The 20,354-nt window shown below is 37.3% G+C and overlaps 2 protein-coding genes across 3 annotated transcripts in view; one reads left to right on the top strand and one right to left on the bottom strand.

The window, feature by feature from the left end:
* LOC112033068 (uncharacterized) overlaps nucleotides 1-8,877 on the top strand; it is a 13,826-nt gene extending 4,949 nt beyond the window's left edge. The window contains exons 2-4 of one of the 2 annotated variants that reach the window (XM_065777889.1): nucleotides 1,715-1,837; nucleotides 1,935-2,056; nucleotides 6,685-8,877. In XM_065777889.1, coding sequence (XP_065633961.1) covers nucleotides 6,706-8,685 — 1,980 coding nt within the window. In that variant the 5' untranslated portion in view covers nucleotides 1,715-1,837; nucleotides 1,935-2,056; nucleotides 6,685-6,705 and the 3' untranslated portion in view covers nucleotides 8,686-8,877. The remainder of the gene's footprint in view (nucleotides 1-1,714; nucleotides 1,838-1,934; nucleotides 2,057-6,684) is intronic. The other variant, XM_065777888.1, reaches the window with a different exon arrangement.
* A 721-nt stretch (nucleotides 8,878-9,598) lies between these two features.
* LOC112033093 (4-diphosphocytidyl-2-C-methyl-D-erythritol kinase, chloroplastic) lies at nucleotides 9,599-19,811 on the bottom strand. Its single transcript, XM_024065874.2, has 11 exons — nucleotides 19,406-19,811; nucleotides 19,208-19,303; nucleotides 18,823-18,891; nucleotides 18,539-18,643; nucleotides 18,396-18,452; nucleotides 18,092-18,292; nucleotides 16,938-17,030; nucleotides 16,749-16,848; nucleotides 15,771-15,870; nucleotides 10,867-10,952; nucleotides 9,599-9,957 (listed from the first exon to the last, which is right to left on the bottom strand). Exons 1-11 carry the CDS (start codon nucleotides 19,610-19,612, stop codon nucleotides 9,857-9,859), a joined length of 1,215 nt encoding a protein of 404 aa, XP_023921642.1. The 5' UTR covers nucleotides 19,613-19,811; the 3' UTR covers nucleotides 9,599-9,856.
* Between the last annotated feature and the right edge of the window lie 543 nt (nucleotides 19,812-20,354).

The raw sequence follows: 20,354 nt of genomic DNA, 5'->3' as shown, positions 1-20,354 counted from the left end.
CTTTTTTTTTTGATAAATAACGTAAGAATATTATTAATAATAGAAAAATTGCCAAACCGAGTACATTGGGGATGTACTATGGGGGCACAAATCAAGAAACAAAAGAACAACGGTCAAGAAAAGTAGAAAAAGAAGAACAAGAAAACTGGGAAAAGACCACACTCCATTCAAAGAGAGTGTGTAAGAACAAGGACTTAAGCTCAAGCAAAGAACGTTCACAACCCTCAAAGCTTCTAGCATTTCTTTCACGCCAGATGCACCAAATCAAGCAATGAGGTACTAATTTCCAAACATCCTTGTGACGATGTCGCGCAAACTTTCCTTGCCAAGCCTCAAACAACTCAAGAACAGTATGAGTCATAACCCATTGAAGACCAAACAAGCAAAAACCAAAGACCACAACTCCCAAGCTACGGAGCAATGAAGTAGTAGATGATCCACCGACTCCCCACACCTCTTACACATATAGCACCAATCAAGCACTATCATTCGTCTTTTACGAAGGTTATCTGTTGTTAAAATCTTACCTAAGGAAGCAGACCAAGAAAAGAAAGCTACCCTTGGAGGAACCTTCGATTGCCATATCATTCTCCAAGGAAAGGAAACAAAAGTAGGAGGATAGAAAGAGCTATAATAACCTCTAACCTCAAAACCTCTATTCCTTGCAGGCTTCCAACAAACCTTATCTGGGCCAAACCCCCGCACTGTCGAAGAATAGATCAACCCCATAAACCGATCAAAGGCTTCTTCTTCCCAATCTTGAGGTGGACGACGAAATTGCACATTCCAGTGAAACCTCCCTGCAGACCAACCCATAACTTCAGCTACCGAGGAATCCTTTGACCTACTAAGACAATAAAGCTCCGAAAAGGCCTCTTGTAAAGTACAATCCCCACACCACACATGCTTCCAAAATTTCACTCTAGTACCATCCCCCACATCATAAACTAGAAGTTTGTGAAAAATTGCTTCGGATTAACCCCTATCACGGTGTGTTCCAAACTCCTCATCACCCAAAGCGCTGCACTCTTACCCATGAAAACCGATTGCATGTAATATTTTCCTCGCTCAAAAATCTTAAGGGAATAAAAGTTCCCTCCTTCCTCCACCACCAACTGAAATAACTTAGATTCAATAAAAAAACTTCTAAATCCACCCATACTAAACCAAGAAAACAACACAACACAGGATTTATGACTAATTCAAGGTAGCCGGGCCTTCATAGCATTACTAATTCAAGGGAAAAAAATTAGAGAGAGAGAGAGAGAGAGACTGTGACTAAGCATAGGTCGGCCCAAATTAGAACCAGTAAAAACACGCCACCTAGGGTTTGTTGTGAAATTGTTGTGAAAATGTTGTGGATGTAGCATTTATCATTTTCAATTCTTTGTTAGAAAAATTTATCCAAAAGTTGCTAAGTTGGTATCTTAGTGTTTCCTAAAATGTGGTTATATGGCACATAAGTTTTTTTGTGTGGGTAAAGAATATTGCTACCTAAGCCTGAAGTAGCTAACCATTGTCCCTCATCTTGGTTGATCGACAACTTTTATAATGTTGCATGTCAAAATTTTCAGTAGATGTCGTTTCTATTTTTTTTCAATTTTTTTTACCCATGGTTGGGTAAGCTATAAAATCTATCCTCAGAAATTCCAAACATCTTGCTGCAACAAGCTGTTGTTTTATGAGTGAATAATCATATAATATCTTGTTTAAGGTGTGTTAAGTATGTCTGGTTGTTCACACAAGTGGAGTATGCTGAAACTTTTATTTCAACCAATGTAATGCTTGGCAGACACTGAAATCAGATGCTATGAGGTCTGTATATTAGTTGTTCAAGGTATGGGATTCTGTTACTTTGATGATGACCCTAGTTTATTTTTGTCGTACCTAATTTGGAAATGTTCCTTTTCATGACCTTGGTCAACGGTCCATAGACGTTGCTGCTTTTACTGGTAATGAGCAGCCACAAGAAGATTTTGACCACTTGGATGGAGTATTTGATTGTCAATTACAAATTTATGGTGGAAGAGGAAACATCAGCAACTAGTCAGGCCATGTGAGTGTTGGTCTGAGATTTCTGATTTTTATATGATTAGTGTGAGAAGTCTGTGTATGTATGTCGCTGGGTGTTCACAAGTTTGTGTATGTTGAGTTCTTAGTACTGATGGTACCTTCTTATGGTATTTGGACCCTGCTTTTTACATATTTGAGTGTTGCCATACTATTGATCAAAGTTGTGTATCACAATTTTATCATAACATGATTAATCAAAATTTCACCAACTTGGGCATCATTATGTTTGGATGAGTTTATTTTGGCTAGGTATTTTACACAGCCAATTTTTTAAACAAAAATAAGCTAACAAAATTACACTGATCCAAACACACAAGTTGCCCTGACGCTTTTGGGGAGTTGATTTAATGAAACATGAACAACATATTAGACCTCAAGAAGAGCAACGCTTCAGGTTAAGAAGTGCTCACTTAGAACTGTGACTTGCTTCTTTGAATTTAGTTAGCAGTTGCTGTATACCATACCTGTATTGCATGTGTTGTATGTCCATCTTTTTTTTTTTTTGGATAAGTAATAAGACTTTTATTCAACAAGAAAAACGCAAACAGCCATCACAGGTGTTCATGATGGTGAACACAAAAAACAGCAAACAAAAACAACTGAAAACAGAATAAGAGAAGCAGACATGATGGTGAGTATTTTGAGATTACTATTTTTTTTTTTTCAAATGGATGCTCAATTACCTTATGCACTTGTTGGGTTTGGAATTTTCTACGTCACCCTTCACCCTGTACTTGCAAGGGGAGGGGTTGCCATTTGAGTTAGAGCTTGTTGGGTCTCAATTATCTTAAATGCTTAGCAAGTAAAACCATTTCTTAAAACATGTTCTGGCCTGACTCCCAGGAATGAAAATTATATGCTGCTTTGTTGACGAGAGGATTTTACTAGAGAAGACTTGTGTAAATCTTCATATGTATCCCTAAGCATGGGATAAGAATTTAAGAAGTTAATTATTATGCGACAAATATTTTTGAAGGTTCTCATTTATAAAGGTGTGGGGTTTAGGTCTTAGCCTAATCTTTCCAATTATAGATAATTTTAGAACATCTGTTTATGCAGGGGTTGTTGGTCTATTTGGTTAATCATACCAATAAAGAATATAAATAGAGCTATGTCTGTTTGTTGACTTATGGAAATTAGTCTGAGTGTTCGTACTGTAGTAGATTGATTTGACATTTATGTTAATAATTTTCAACTTTATATCTCTCTTACTGAATACTGATTGCTAGTTTTTGTATAGCTCTCTCTCTCTCTCTCTCTCTCACACACACGCGCACACATTTTACATGGACTAGTTTATCAATAGATTAGATGGAATAAAAATATTTTGAGAGCAAATGCGTTTTGATCAGTGGTTAATATGAAGACAGGCAGCGTTGATTTATTGTTTCCCTTTTTATGTTCCTTACTATATCTTAGGGTCTGCAAAGAGAGACTTTGGTAATTAATTTTCAGTGGGTTATACTTTGAATGTCCTTGCACCATGAAAATTTTAGCAAGATAATTGCCCCTATTTTCAGTAGTATCATAGGATGCTCTTTTATACTTTTCTTTTTTAGGGGAGGTCATTGGTTTAAATCTTCCCTCTCTCCTTCCCTTGGGAGTTGGGACCACAACAAACTATTCTCTTTTAGCCTTTGCGACCTCAGTGTATCACTATGTTCTTGCTTCTTTAGTGCCTTTAGAAAATCTTTTTCCCATTTGTTATATGCTATTTTATCATTAAAAGGGTGATCCTTTTCCCCAGAAGTTGATAAATGAGTTATAGATATTGAAAGGATTTTTTTTTTTTTGGCCAATGAATATCTCCACTGGCACTTCCTTCTCCCATTATAATGGGATGGAGGTTGAGGTTGTGGGTTCAAGACCCACTGAGATCGTGTGTAACTTACTGATTAAAAAAGACATTGAAAGGCTATTTCTACAATTTGGAATTCATCTACTTATTTTTTCTGTAATTCTTAAAACATAGTTTAGGCAAAATGCTTCAGTATTATGGTTTTTAAATTTGGGTAAGACGAGTTCTCATTTTTTGTTCGAATATTCATCATAGCTTGTGTTATCTTAATAGTGCATGGCATGTTAGTATACTTTCCATGTTGTTAACTTGATTAATTCAGCGAAGCATGAGGAAGCTAATCTGTTGGGCATTGATCAAATTATGTACTTCACAAAATTTGCAAGATATGTTTGATTCATATTAAAGCATGAAGTAGGAAGCAGTATAATTTATGGACAGCTGAAATTCTGTGAAACATAAAGGCTGTTTGCAGTATTAGGTCTAGTTGTGATAAACTATTATATTGTAAAAGGAACTTATCTCTGAACAACTATAATGCTAATCGGAAAATAATTGATAATGATAACAAAGGCAGTAGATGGGCAGTGTATTCAGGGTTTTAGAGTGGCTGGAAGGAGAATCAAGTTGCTGATGATTTCAAATCTTTTATTTGCGGATGATACTTTGGTATTTTGTGTGAATGATATAGAATAACTTTGCCATTTGAAATGTGCTTTGTCGTGTTTTGAAGCCGTATCTGGTTTAAAGATTAATTTAAGCAAATTCAGATGATCCCAATTGGAGAGGTTCTAGAGATAGCAGTTTGGGCTCACATTAATGGGTGCAAGATATCTGCTCTGCCTACGAAATGCTTGGGGTTGTTATTTGGGGCTAGTTGCAAGTCCAAAGTGATATGGGAACAGAAGTTAGAAGGATGGAAGGAGCTTTACTTGTCAGAAGGAGATAGAATCACCTTAATAAAGAGTACACTCTCAATTTTGCCCACATATTTTCTATCCCTGTTAGCATTGCTAGCCGCTTAGAGAAATTACAAAGATATTTTTTGTTGGGTGGATAGGAGATGATTTTAAGTTTTACTTGGTAAATTGGAAGATAGTTTGTGAGCCAATTCAATATGGAAGTTGCATTAGAAGTTTTGGATGTCCTAATAGTGCTTTGTTTGGGAAGTGGCTTTGGCATTATGCCATGGAAAAAGACACATTATTGAGAACTTTGATAGATAAAAAAAATTTGGGTTTGAGTGTGGCAGCTGTGTTTCGGGGGTAACCAATGAACCCTATGGTGTGTCCCTCTGGAAACATATTTGCAATGGTTGGGACAGATTTCCTAAACTAATCAAGTTTGAAATGAGCAATTGTTTTTGTATTTTGGCATGATCCATGGTGTGGGGAGGGGATTCTTAATGAGGCTCTTCCTGACCGATTTTGAATAGCCTGAGATGAGGAGGCTTCTGTGGTAGGCCAGATGGACTAGTGGAGCTATTCATTGGGACAATATGTTCACTAGAGCTGTCCATGACTGGGAGTTGTCATTTTACAATCCTTTCTTAGCCTTCCCTATTCCACTAAAATTATTAGGGGTGGGGAAGACTGGATGTGTTAGACTCCCACTAGTAGCAATATGTTTGGGGTTTTATTACAAGGCTCTTGAAAACCCTCATTTTTCTCCCATGGAAAAGCATTTGGAGTGTTAATGTTCCTACCAAAGTAGCTTTCTTCATGTGGACAGCTGCTAGTGGAAACATTCATACCATGGATAACTTGCTAAAGAGAAATATTTGTATTGTAGAGTGGTGTTGCATGTTTAATAGTGTAAGAACAATGGGGAGTTTATAGACCATTTGCTTCTTCATGGTGATTATGTGCAAAGCCTATTGTTTTTGGTATTTTAATTGTATGGACTCCAGTGGGTTATGCCTAAGAGGGTAGTGGATTTGTTGGGTTGTTGGAAAGGCAGTTTTGGCAGACATTGTTTTACAGACTTGGGGGAAATTCCATGATGCCTCATGTGGACTATTTGGAGAGAATGAAACCAACATACCTTTGAAGGGATTAAGAGTTTGCGGTTAGAGTTAGAACTGATTTTTCAACGCTTCATGTATGATTCGATGGCTGCTTTGATTGGAAACTCCTTTTCTATTGAAGGAATTTCTGGATTTATGTAATTTTCGATGGTACTTTTAGCATCCCTAGCACACTTCCTGTCTACATGGGGTGTATACTGTTTTTAATAATTCAATTAAATTCTTCAATTACCTATAAAAAAACTGATAATACCTGTGTTGTGTCAATGCAGAAGGGGAATGTCCCCTTTTTAGGGGACATCTCTCATATGAAACTTAATTATTTTTAACCCTTCAAATAAGTCTAGATAAGATTCAAGGTTATGTCATGGAAGAAATTTGTCTTTTTTTGGAGAGTTCAGGTTCGTTACTACTCTGACTGAAAGGGGAAAAAATCATTACTGGTTTCAAATTGTTTTGTTTTGTTTTTGGAGTGATACTAACTCACGAATGAAGGTACTTTTCAGAATTATTTTCTTTCATATGCAAGTATTGATTTTGTATGAATGCTTTAATAATGTGTTCATACCGATGTGGATATATGGTTCAGTATCAATAGAAGAGAGAAATTATATAATTTGCTATATGGCACCTTCTTGATTCCCCCGAATTTGTCCTCCACATCGTCTACCTCACACACACTGCACTAATGTTGTGAATCTTGTTGGTACTGCAAGAACTTTGGAGCAAGTAATTTATAAATTTGTAAAATTTGCTTCATAATAAATTATTATCTTGACCATTGCAGGAATATTCTTGTTTTCCTAAGATGTCTCCAGCTTCCAGATCTAAATCCAAGGACAAAAAGGCCAGCAAGGAACCCCAGAAGCCTTCTGCAAAGTCTTCGGTACCTGCTAATGCAGGTAGTGGTATCCCAGCTAGTGCATACAATCCACTCTTGGGAACATTCCACAACCTTGAAATGTCACCAACATCCTCAGCTTCACCTCTTCACACTAATGGTCGCTTTGGGAACATAGATGAGACAGATGAGCATCCTGGAGGCTTGCTTGTAGCTGGGGTTGAGTATGACTCTGTCTCCAATAATGGTAGCTGGTCTGGCGAGTCAGAAGACCATAAAGAAAAATCATCAAATCTTCCCATCCGGCAAGAAACAATACCAGGTGCTGATGGTGACAAACGAGAGAAAATCCGCCAGAAGAACGAAAGGAAGCATCAGCGTCAAAAGGAGAGGCGAGCTCAGGAATTGCATGAACGTTGCAGTGGCTATCTCATGTCCAGAAAGCTTGAAGCACTTGCTCAACAGCTTGTGATAATGGGATTTCCACACGAGAGGGCAACAATGGCCCTCATACTGAATGAAGGTAAAGTAGAGCAGTCGGTAAATTGGCTGTTTGAAGGTGGTGAAGAAGCAGAAAATCATAGGGATCAAAACCTTGCTGGGAGTAATCTGAAAATTGACATATCAGAAGAGCTTGCTCGGATTGCAGATTTGGAAACAAGGTACAACTGCTCAAAGCAGGAAGTTGAAAGAGCTGTTGTTACCTGTGAGGGTGATCTTGACAAGGCGGCAGAAACTTTAGAAGCAATGAAGGAAGATCCACCATCCGCTCCACCTAAACCAGAAGAAACTGGTGATCCTCCTACTCTTACTAATGGCAAGTTTTCAGTTGCTGCTGCTAACATGAGACTACAAATGAAACCAAATCTTCCTACAATACAACAGAAAAGAGATGACAAGGATTTCAACTACACAAAAGCTGCAGTTACAGTTGTAGGGTCTTCAGAACCTGGGAACAAAAATGTGCAGCAGCTTTTGAAGAGAAGTCAACCAAAGTTGGATTGGGGAAAACCCCAACAAATTGCGATGCCAGCAGAGAAAAGGTGGCCAAATGGTGGATTAAATCCTTCAGCTTCCTATTCTTTGGCATCGCCATTGCAGGTGTCAACTCCGCCAGCCAAGACAGAACCCCGCTATGTGGCCATTGGAAATGAATTCAAGAATCTTCAGCCTGGAACAGTGAGGGAACCAGTTAAAATGATGCAGCGGCCACAGCCTCTCAATACAAAGCAGATTCCAACCACTAGCATGAGCTCATCACCTCCCGGAACAGCTGCCAGTTGGTATCCTACTAATGGCGTTGAAGTTATGAAACCCAATGGCTTTTTGCAGCAAATTCCTAGCACTAGAAGTCTTAGTCCAAACAATCTGAGCTCAAATCAGATGTTCCACCAACTTCAATATAAGCAACAGCAACAGTATATTCCCAGCAGTAACCCAGTAGATTCCCCAGGATCCAGTCGAGGGAATGGTTTATGGAGTAGAACAGGTGCATCTCCTACACTTGCCGCTGCTTCATCTCTTGGACTCTTCTCTGGGTTGGGTTCAACTGGCTCTTCAGGGGCATCTTCTCCGGTAGACTGGAGCACTGGTGGCTCAATGTCGCACCTGGATTACTCAAGCATAGACTGGACTTTGGATAGAGGTTTGTCTTCTCCAGGTCCCAATGGGTTGTGGCTAGGTATGCCTTCTTTTAGGAGGAACAATACCCACATATATGATTCAAATACTTCCCACATATATGATTCAAATACTTCAGGAATTAGTGCTAAGCCAGCCATGAGATCAGTGCCTATCACAAATGGTGTGTCAATAGCAGGGTTGCAGGACAGTGGAGTGGTCACATCTGATACATCTGCTTCTGGTTCTAGGGAGTGGAGTTCCCCCTTTGAAGGGAAAGATATTTTTAGTTTATCCAGACGGTTTGTTTCTTCTCCGTCTCTGTAATGGGCGAGGGGAAAGGGTTTTAATGAATAAAATGGAAAAAAGAAAAAAAAAAAAAAAGGAAGACCCAAAAAAATATGTGCGTGGATTTGATCATTGTTGGTTCTTACGATGCTATGGTGTTTGTTATATTGTTGGTGGATAAGCTTTTAGTGAAAGAAAACATCAAAGCATCATTTGCTTGATTTTATTTTCCCTTGCATTGTTTAAAACAAACAAATGAGAGAGAGAGAGAGAGAGAGAGAGAGAGAGAGAGAGAGCTTAAACCCGTTTTTTTTTTTTTTTTTTTTACTGAACAGATGCTGAACATCCCAAGTACGCATCCTCACTAATACAAATATTGGTTAGTGAGCATGCAGCAATTGCTGCATATTGGGGTATGTGGCAGCAAAAAGAAAGGGATAAGCATCTAAGGTCCACTTGGTGCACATGATCCTTGAGCACAAGCCTCTTTCTTTTAGCTGCCAGATACCCCTGTATGCGGCAATTACATTGGCCAGTCTTGTTACATGCCCACTTGACCTTTGACGAACTAGAATCAGCGCAGAAATAAAAGCACCTTTGGAGTCCGCTCTTTCATCTTCTTGTGTCCCTATTTCAACAACAGTCTCTCATCATCTGTCCCATACCATTCGACCTGGAAGCATTCGTGGAATTTTTGTGGAGTTAGATAAATTGTCTGCCTTAGGTGCCTTATGAGTGGAGGGCAGATTACTAACCAAACAAAGGAAAAAGGGTATGGCAACTGGCTCCAAAATGCCTTCATCATGCTCCCTGAAATTGCAGATTCTGTTGAATGGAACACTCAGTTTTCCTTGATAAGCTGCTATTGATGTCTTAATTCTGTTTTTCCTTTGGTAATCAGATTTACAGTACATATTCTCAATGGTCTATGGTACAAGGTTGACACAACCCATCAAAAAATCAGACAAGACAGTCACTTCTCAAAAAGAAGAGAGAAAAAGTACAGGAATGCAACCACTACTGAATTTTGGTATGCCTTTATACAAGATGACCAATGCACGGTTCAAACATTTACTGTTACCACTCATGCATGATCAAAGTCATTTTTAACCAAATAACATTTACAGAACATAGGCAAACACAAATTAGAGTTTTGCATTATTAACTGATACAAATATCATGATTTTCTTCTCATCTTACAAAAAGTTGTTTAATCAATAGACCGGGAAAAATTGGAGGGTGAGGTGCTAGCACTTGTTGATGCAGGTTCTCTGTACCACTGATTTGCTTCACGAGTGAGAAAGTTTGCCTCTGCATTTAAAAAGAACACTGAATTAAGTACCATCTTCTTAAGCAAGCATATAAACAACTGGAGAGGGAAGGGAAATTTTAGGATATTGGTTCAATTTTGTTAACCATAAACATTGGAAATTGCTCATATTATTTAAGTCTATCGGGAACTCTGATTTAACAACCTGCCCAGGAAGTGACAAATTTCCGTTTCAGCAGTTGTCTTTTCTAAGTTGAGTGTAAATGTACATTGTAAAAATACACTTTCCTCTCACATCTTTCCTTGAGAAATAAATGGACCTCTTAAAATATTGTAACAATAGGGATGTCAGTGTATGAGTCATTACATTGCTGACACCAGCATACAACTAATTAAAGCTTGCTGTATCATGCCATGAAGAGGCTTTGCCATCATTCTATCAAACAAGCAAGCAGATTTCAGTAACCCCACTAAAAATTTAACTGAGGTTCGAAACAGAATGGATCTGAGAGTATCCATGAGAAACCATGTATGATTGCACAAAAACACAAAAGAAAAGGGGAAAAAAGTGTGAAGAATAAATTGCTTTCACCAATCACAGTAGGATTGATTGTGTTCATAGTTAATAATCTGGATCATCACATCACTATGTCAAAGTACATGTTCCATTTTTTGACCCAAATATAAATGCATACACAAGTCCATATCCTGGGATAAAAAACTCATCTAATTGGATTTCAAATAAATCTACCCTCATTTATATGAAACTCAACAATGTAAGATGAATCCTATAACTGATGTGGTAGCTTGAGTATATTCCTCAAAATGATTTAATAAAACAAATTTTAGATGATTTTTTGTACTTCATAGAAGTTAGGTATTGACTTAAGGCTATAAAAACATTTTTAAGACAAGTGTTCAACTATGAGGCATTCTTTTCCGAGGCTCACCTGACAAAAACACGTCATTATATTCTTCATCATCATATACAAATTGTGGAGGATCTGGGGAACCAATTCCAACAATGGTGCTTCCACTGCATCAAATATATTGCAAAAGGTAAAATGAGTTTGTGATAATAAAGAAGATGAAAATGTCAACATCTGTTTTTCTAAATGCAAGACTTCAAATCATTGATGTGCAATATTCTTAATGTGAGCTACATATACAAAAGCAATGAAAAAAAATAAATACAATAAAGATCTAATAAATTATTCAATGACACAGTTGATTATGTGAAAATTTTAAACAAAACAATCTTCTCCTTTTTTTTTTTTTTTTTGTATTTTTTTTTTCAGCATAACATTTTGACTGGGGCTGAATGACAGATATAGAAGCATGTGCAGTCAATAGCTCACTTTGCCACAAGAAATCTTCAAATGAACAGCCAAAAGAAGTAGGGGAAAAAAACAAATTATGTAAATGGGAAATATGTAGTGGGACAAAATATGGGATGTGAGAGATACTTAATTGTGCATTCAACAAAGGAATATCACTTAGTTAAGTAGGAGAACTTTGCTCTCCTATCCAGATGGGAGGTTTGGCAATTAGGACATTGGTTGTCCCCAGGAAGGCCCCATTATGAAGGCCCAAGATTAGCCTTTGGAGGAGGGTGGTGCACTAGAAGTATGGGGAAGGGAGGGCAGGGTGGACTACAAGTAGGGTAAGGAGTACATGGTTAGTATACTGAAAGTCATTAGAAGTAGGTAGGTTGAATTTGTTGAAAATATTTGGTTCAGGTGGGAATGAGAGGAGGTTCTTTTTTTACAGGCTTGCAGGGAGGCCCCTCTGGAAAACTTCTTCCTAAATCACTTCTATAGCTGTAAATAAGAGAGAAATAGTTGCAGATTATTTGGAATGGATTGGAGGTATGTTGCATTGAAATCCAAGGATTGTTAGACACTTTCAAGATGGGAGTTGAAACCCAGTGATAACCTGTTGGGAATTCTTTACTAATAACAATACTGTGGTGTGGATGAGGATTCAAAAGGCATTGGTAACTGAGCAGGAACCAATGCTTGAGCTTAAATCCAAGTACAATGTTTTTGTAGTATGCGGGGAAGTTGGTGCCATGGAACAACCTATTGATGTCCACAGGGGCGTAATAACATACTGGCTAGAAAACTTTTGAAATAGTTTCCGTTACATTTAAGGATAAAGTTTGTTATTTACCAAAAAAAGGTTTGTTATAAGAATGTATGTAATAGGGGTAATATTGTGATATTAGCGCAATTTTCCACATATAAATAACATATACGTATGTCGGCGTAAATTAATGAACCCTAAACACACTTCCGAAGAACATGGTATCAAAGGCATAAAAGAAATCTATACTGGTCACCAATGCAGGCAATCCAGCAAGAATTCACCCTGTGACTCCAACCACCTAACCTCAAACCACAAACCTGAGCCTTAACCCTCTATCTGTGCTGACGGTGAACTTAGTCACCATTCACGACATAATTGCAGTAGCTTGACCCTGACTTGCAAGAGTTCTCATAGCTATACTCAATGGGGTCGAGTCTCTCCCACCCTAGGAGACTTGGTACAGTCACTGGATTAAAGATAACAAATTCCCTTGGTTGAGATTATGGGATTTGAATTTGAATTTATTTTGAGGATTGTAAGGGGATTTGATTGCTATTTTAAGTATGATTTGACTTTCCTTACTTATTTTACATAATTTGGAACCCTATTTATAGACCCTAGAGGAAACATTATTGGCATGTTTAATTTGATGAATAAAATTGAATTGATATTTTCCTCTCTAGCTTGGTGGTGATTCCAAGTAGCCTTAGGTGGTTAAGGTCGGTTATGCTCTTTCTTTCCAAATCTCTACGCACATTTCTTTACAACCCTTTCGCTGCATCACTATTGATTTTTAGTTTTAAAACTCTTTCAGATACGTTTTCAAATATTTTGATGGCCGTTTTACTTTTTTTTTTTTTTGATAGGTAATAAAGATATATATTCAAGAACACTACTTTATGCAGAAAAACATAAGGCAGAGAGAGAAATACAAAGGGAAAGGAAAGAGTAAAAAGATTAAGAAAGGAAAAGATAACTAAGTACATAGGAGAGAGCTAAGGAACATAGGAAGAGAATCACTAGAGGTGAGTCCTTAGGCCCTAGACCAGTCAAACAGAGAGCCACTAAAAGAGGCCAATAACTGGTCGTCTGAGCTCTCCATGTCCTCAAAGGTCCTCCTATTTCGCTCCCTCCAAAAGCACCACATCAAACATAAAGCAACTAAATTCCAAATGCTAGACAAATGCTTTCCAGGCCAATTCCACCAACTGAATAGAGTATCCGCAACTGATCTTGGCAAGACCCACGAAAACCCAAAAGATCTAAACACCAAACTCCACAATCGATAAGCCTTTCCACAATACAGTAACAAATGATCCACTGTCTTCTTATTACTACAGCACATAATACACCAGTTGACAAAATTCAACCTTCTACTCCTCAAATTATCACTTGTAAGGATCTTATCCCATACAACAATCCACACAAAGAAGAAAACATGCCGAGGAGCCTTAGCCTTCCAAACACCTTTCCAAGGAAAAATAATGGGCAAGGGGTTCTCAACTTATTGTAAAACGATTGAATATCAAAGTCCCTTTCTTTGTCAACTTCCATTGCATACGATCTCCATTCTCAGTAGGAGGTAGATTAGAGACCAAAGTACAGAGAAAATCCTCCACACCACTCATTTCCCAATCATTTGGTCTTCGAGTAAAATGAACATCCCAACTTCTCCGCCCATCTATCTCCAACCGTTCAAGAGAAGAGGCCACCGAGGCCTCTTTATTGGAGGCAATCCCGTACACACTCGGAAAAGTTAATTGAAGTGGAGAATCCTCACACCATTGATCTGTCCAAAGCTTTACTCTATCCCCCACCCCTACCTCAAAGCGAATATTCTTGCTAAAATCCCTCCCATCCCATGTGGATACTTCTCCACACCCATGCACCCCTCTACCTAGCTTGGAAGTCCATCCCCCCCATTCTTCCCCAAACTTGAGAGCTACAATCCTTCTCTAGAGCCTTGTCTCCTTAATCCCAAATCGCCATAATCACTTCCCCAGTAAGGTTTAAGTAAAAGTAGTTAATTAAGTAAAAGTAGTTAATTTCCTTACTCCTAACCCACCGTTTTTCAAACGTGCACACAACTTGTCCCATCCCACCAAATGTAACTTGGAGTCCACCCACAAGAAATCCCTTTGCACCCTCTCAATTTTATTGGCCACATGCGCAGGGATGGTAAAAAGAGACAAATAATAAGTGGGGAGACTAGATAAAGTGCTTTTAAGCAACTTTAATTTTCCACCTTTTGACAAATACAGTTTCTTCCAACCGGCCAACTTACGCTCAATTTTCTCCAAGATAGGATTCTAAACAGTAGGGGACTTGTGGGACGCCCCCAATGGCATATCAAGATAGGTAATATGCAAAGACCCAATCCAGCATCCCAAAATCTTTGCCAGGACCTAGATATTAGGAACCTCCCCAATGGGAACCATCTCACTCTTCAGCACATTCACCTTTAACCTATCACTGCCTGGAAACAAAGAAGAAGCAACCGAACATGAAGAATCTGCTCCTCATCAGCATCGCAAAACAGAATCGTATCATCCGTGAACAAAAGATGCGAGACACATACCCCTCCACCCCGACCACCATCAGCCCTAAAGCCTCAAAACAAACCAGCCCCTTCAGCTCTTTTCATCATCTTACTAAAGACCTCCATCATAACCAGAAACAACATGGGGGATAGCGGGTCCCCTTGTCTCAATCCCCTTGAGCTCCCAAAAAAAATCAGCTGGAGACCCATTAAACAAGACAGAGAATTGGGTTGTAAAAATGGATGTGCGGATCCACCTACACCACCTCACCCCAAATCCCATTCTCTTTAACAAATCAAGAAGAGCCTCCCAATTCACATGATCATAAGCTTTCTCAATATATTAGATATAACTAGTTTTTAATTCATACCCAGAAATCCATTTTGTTGACATTTTTTGAAAATGGAAAAAAAAAAAAAAAATTATATATATATATATATAATAACTCCTCCAAAACTTTTAGGATTTGTGAATACCTCCAATCATACTTTCTTTGTTTTTGGAAATGATAGTAGGCTAATAGTTCCACTATTATGATTATGTATTTCCTTTTCCCTTCAATTTGAAAAGGAATCTTACTCTTTATCCTACTATCAACGCACTCATTAACAATGAGAACTGAAACCTAAAATGAACTGAACATAAAACATCTAAAAATCTATAGCATGAAAATAATTATTTATTTGTTTATTTATTAATTGTCACGTCCCCAAAATTTTTGGGACCAAGACTTTATAGTTGCTAATTATTTGCCATGCTCTTGATGCGTCATGTCCTATTTTTTCATGAATTGCTGTGTCGTTGTGTCTCACATTGTGCTGTGTTAGTGTCCATGCTTCTTAGTCTATAACTTAAATTGAAGACCATAAACTATAGATGCTGTTGAAAATAATGTGAGTGATTCACAGGATTTAAGACTGTATTCTGTATTGTTTTCTTTTGGGCTTCTATGGAAGTAACTTAAGACTTAAAATTATCATTGTGACCACAAGTTTTCTACTCTTACATATCTCAAGGAAATTATAGTGATAGAATAGTCAGAACAATGTTACTTATCAATGACAAAGCCATAATATATCTCATTTTTTTGAGTGCAAGATTATCAATCTTATTTTACTATGAAAAAAACAAAACTCTCTCTCTCACTCACACACACATCATTTCTCAAAATAATGCTAATTGTGGGACTGGAAATGAAGATCTATATAGGTATGCCAAATTTTTACCTCCCAGACATAAAAACAGCATCATATTGTCCACGACTAGCTGCATTTACACGCTGTTTTAATCTTCTAAGAGATGGGAGAACTTCAAATGCCGGAGGTTCTGCAAAGAAACACATATTTGATCAAAACTTGTTGAAGAGGAAACTGCAAATTGAACATCTAAAGAGGAACACTACAAGGAAGCCTAGACATCCATAAGTTAGCTTGTGTGATCAATCTTTTATTTTTATTTTTGTTGCTGCTTTGTCTCTTAAACTTAATATGTTTGCTACTTTAGTCTTTTATGTAATAAATTATGTGACAATTGCAGGACAGACGTAGAGCCTTTAGATTAAATCCGAATATGAGGTAGTGATGGTTTATTTGCAAGGGAAACATTCTTTTTTCTTATTTAAAGATTCCTGGAAGTTGTAACAGCAGCTTTGGAGAACTATTGAATGGAATTTCAGCCAACATTTTTGGCTTTTTCTCTCCCTTTCTTTTAGGGATAAAATATTAAAATGCAGTGCTTTTGCTAATTTAATAAGTAGAATTAGATCTCTGACATTTGTTCTTAAAATTGTTTATTCTCTAAATCTCATATGTATTGCATCAACATTAAACAAGAAGAAAAGGTTGTAAAAACTATAAATAAATAAGAAAAACAATAGCAACAACATCCTAAATTCAGACCTTATTGTGATACTATCAGAACCTACTTCAGCTGAATCTGGGATAGGTACGTTTATAACAATCACAACCACTTTGATGTGATCAGAAAGGCAGAAGGATTGTTTTGATGTACAAGCCTATATACTTAAATATTTCAAAGTATAACCGGTCCCTAAATGAGCCAAATTAGAAGCCTAAACTGAATTTATTCAATGGAGCAAGGAAGGTAAATTTATACAAGGCAGGAGGAAATGTAAAGGGAAAAGAAAGGAACAAAAAAAAGAGGGGAGGTGGGGAGAGAGAAAGCAAACAGAAGGTCATGCATACCCAAATCATTTATACAAACATCTTGAGATATTCCGTTTGTTGAGATCTTCTCCAGCAATGTTAAAGGATCAACCTTGCTAGTTTGATCCAACCGAAGGCGCTGAAACATCAACACTTGTCTTAGAAAATTATGACTGCATAAAATAAGTGCAAATTGTAATTTGTTGATTACCTTCAAATCTGCACTACCTTGTAAACTTCAGCCGTGGAACATGCTTGCTGGGGCTTTATGAGAACCATTGGAATGTCAAGAGGTACTGGTGGGGGAATATTCTGAACAACCTTGATAAATTGAAGTAAATATTTAGAGGGAAATGCAGCAGACTATGAAATTCACATTCAAGCAAGTCCAGTAATAAAATATACATTTCAAGTTCCTTTTGTAATATGTTTGTGTTCAAGAGGCTCGGGGGAAGAAGGAATCCAGACTTTTTGTCCGGAAAAGGTCAAGAGTTTCCCTTTTTGTCCATGACAAGATGATCTGACAATGTCAGGTGGTGTGATCACAAGAACATTCAATTTAGATAAAGGTTTTTCATGAGGCACAAAATTTTCCTTTAATAGCTAAAATAATATTAACATGTGTTTATTACATAACTTTAAAAAATAACCTTGCAAATGTGTGGTACCAAATTGACTAAAGTTATGGTAATACTACCAGTGCTCTCTCTAAAATTGGTATTCCATGGGTTTAATTTCTATACAGCAACCCATCCTAGAACCTCTAAAAGAGGATTTCTTGAAACAGCATGAACACAAGGAAGAGCTAGACTTCCAGGCATTAACCTTCCGAAATTTGGATCCCTAACCAAGCTGTAACAGAAGAGAATGAATAAAGAATGATTTTTATTCAGTGATGTAAAGTGTACTTAGCCAAGCCCTTATGTGGGAATAAGTAGTGCAATGATAGTATAAATTATAAAAGTAGAGACAAGCCAGAGAATACAAATAAAAGAATGGAGTTTTAGCTCTCTACAAGAAGAGTACAGAACCCACAGTGTACAAATATAAGAATTGCTTTCTCCAAAGAGGAACAGATGTCCTGATTGATTCAATAATTTGATGATGCGTCCATCTAGAACAGAGGTATTAAGTAAAACCCCAAGACTTTCTTAGAATACATAATTTCCAATATTTGAATCCTAACGAAGTCCTTTATACAATCATATTCAACTCAAAGCTAACAGTCACCAGAGGAAGAGAACTGAAATCATTAGGCTTTTGAGGATAGCCTAGTGTGTCCTTACACATTAATGAAAACTGAAATCACAGGGCTCGATAGGAACATGATAAGAAAATAGACTAACATCTCTGAACTGCACTTTTATGAAATAAATACATACCTCGCCTCGACCAGTACAATATGCTGCTCCTTGAGAAAAAAAGAAGGGAACATCAGAACCAATCTCACTGGACCATTCTTGGAGTTCCTTCTCAGTAGCAAGACAACCATTAAACTGATTAGCTGCCCACAGTGCAGTTGCAGCATTGCTGCTTCCACCACCAAGCCCTGCCCCAGTTGGCACCTTTTTGTCAAGATGAATCTGCCAACAGTTTTTGAATGGGAATTATACATACATGCAATATACAAACAAATGTTGAGACCTATAGCCAAAATATTTAAGAATCAAGTAAATTGTTTCTTACCCAAAAGAATTTTTCACTGCCAGTCTTCTTCCTGTAAAGGTTAAGGGCCTTAATAATCTGCAAAAGGAAAGTTCCATTGCATAATATTTGCAAGATTAAGAACATGAGAATATTAAAAGACACAGTGTAAGTTTATACTTTACCAAATTTCTATCATCAAGGGGAACTCCAGACACATTGGTTGACAAACTATCCTTAGTTTTAGATGGTGACAAAGAGAACTTCAGTATATCTCCTAGACTTATAACCTGGGGGAAGAAAAGGGAACAAAATGTGAGTTTTATGGAACAACAGGCCATAAAATTGTGAAAAATACAAGTGAACCTATCAATATAAATTTGCAATAAAGATGAGTTTAACATAAACTTATTATTATTCGCAGTAGAGCATTTAAGCAGCTAATAGCTTTAATTTAAAATTAACTTACATGAAAAAGAGATGCCAAATCATGAAAGCCATCTTCCCTCTTGTTGGTTATTCTTAGGAAAACATTAACCTGAAGCACATACATAGACCACTAATTCAACATATAAATTGAGAAGCACAAAACTTAGCACAGTTTCTTAGGTGTTGTACCTTAGCACATAAATAGGTTACCATATTCAACCATGTGGTTGCATGGACCAATGAACCCATGGTTGAACTTACTTGTCTTCGAAAAAAATAACACTGGCTTTGTTGTATTGGTTAACACAACCTCATGATTGAATTTAATTGGGCACCTAAGTTTTAGCATCTAAAGAACAGTAGCTAAGTCTTACTGAAACCGAAATGCCTCAAAACTTCAACTCAAAGCAATGGAAGGTGATTACCTTGCAAGGTGAGAAGAGAGTCAGCCTTGAAAGGGGTGCCTCCTTGTCCACTTCATCTGCTAACTTGTTTATCCTTTCTTCAGGATTATATACTACCTAATTACCCCAGCAACTAACCCACAATTTAATTATTTTTTTAAAAAAAAAAAAAAAAAACTTGAATGAAAGCATGATAACAATAGTGATGAAAGAAAACACCTCTACTTTTCTTCTTGTGGGAGTGTTTGAATCAGAAGCCATGGCTCTGATCCTTTTGAACTGTGAGTTTGAGTGAAAAGAAGATGACCCATTTGGCTTAAATAAAGAGAGATGACTCTGGCTCTGGCTCTGGCTCTGGCTCTTCTTGAAGGAATTGTAAGAAGGGAGGAAGACATGGTGACTACAGAGGAAATGAGAGGAAGCCATGGATGGGACTGGGCTGTGAGGGTAAGTAAGGTAAGGCCTCTCTAGTTGGAGTTGTGCATTTAAGAGCTCAACGAATCAGTACGTATTTTTTTGACTTTTTAAAGGCCGAAATTTGAACAGGGAAGGAATAAATAAGGTATCAATCTCTTTAGTTTACACTCATCTTTCTGTTCTTCATCCTTGTCCTCTTCACTCTCACATGGTGCTTGGTTCATGTCGTGTAGGGCTGTTTTTTTTTTTGTTGTGGACAAAAAGGGTCTTCTAATTGGGCTTCTTCATTGGGCTTTTATTGTGAGTTGCTGTGCACTGGGTTGAGCAGTGACGGGTTTTGTGGAAAGAGGAGAAATTTAGCAGTGACGGGTTCAGCTTATTTTACTATTTAATTTATTTTTATTATTATTTATGAATCATACCATAATTAATTTTTACTTTTATTTATAATATTTTTAACAAAAATTTTTTAGTTTCAGCAAAACAAATAGATCTTAAACAGACTAATAGGTAAATTTTGGGATGAAATGTAGTTATTTTTCTTAAGCACGGACGCAAGTGCACTAATGTGCGGTGATAGCACATATTGTGCTTGGGAAACACAAAATTGTGAAATTGTGTTTTCACTATTTCACAATTATAACCGAAATTAAACATGATTTCACAAGTAGTATGACCGTGTGTAACTAGTTGTGTATAATAAATAGAGAAGTACTACATTTATAATATTTTCACAATGCTTTCACAACAA

This window comes from Quercus suber, unplaced genomic scaffold (genome assembly GCF_002906115.3).
Source record: "Quercus suber isolate HL8 unplaced genomic scaffold, Cork oak 2.0 scaffold_168, whole genome shotgun sequence".
Taxonomy (NCBI): Eukaryota; Viridiplantae; Streptophyta; class Magnoliopsida; order Fagales; family Fagaceae; genus Quercus; species Quercus suber.
The sequence above is the reverse complement of the archived record's forward strand: the minus strand, read 5'-3'. Positions and strand labels throughout refer to the sequence as shown.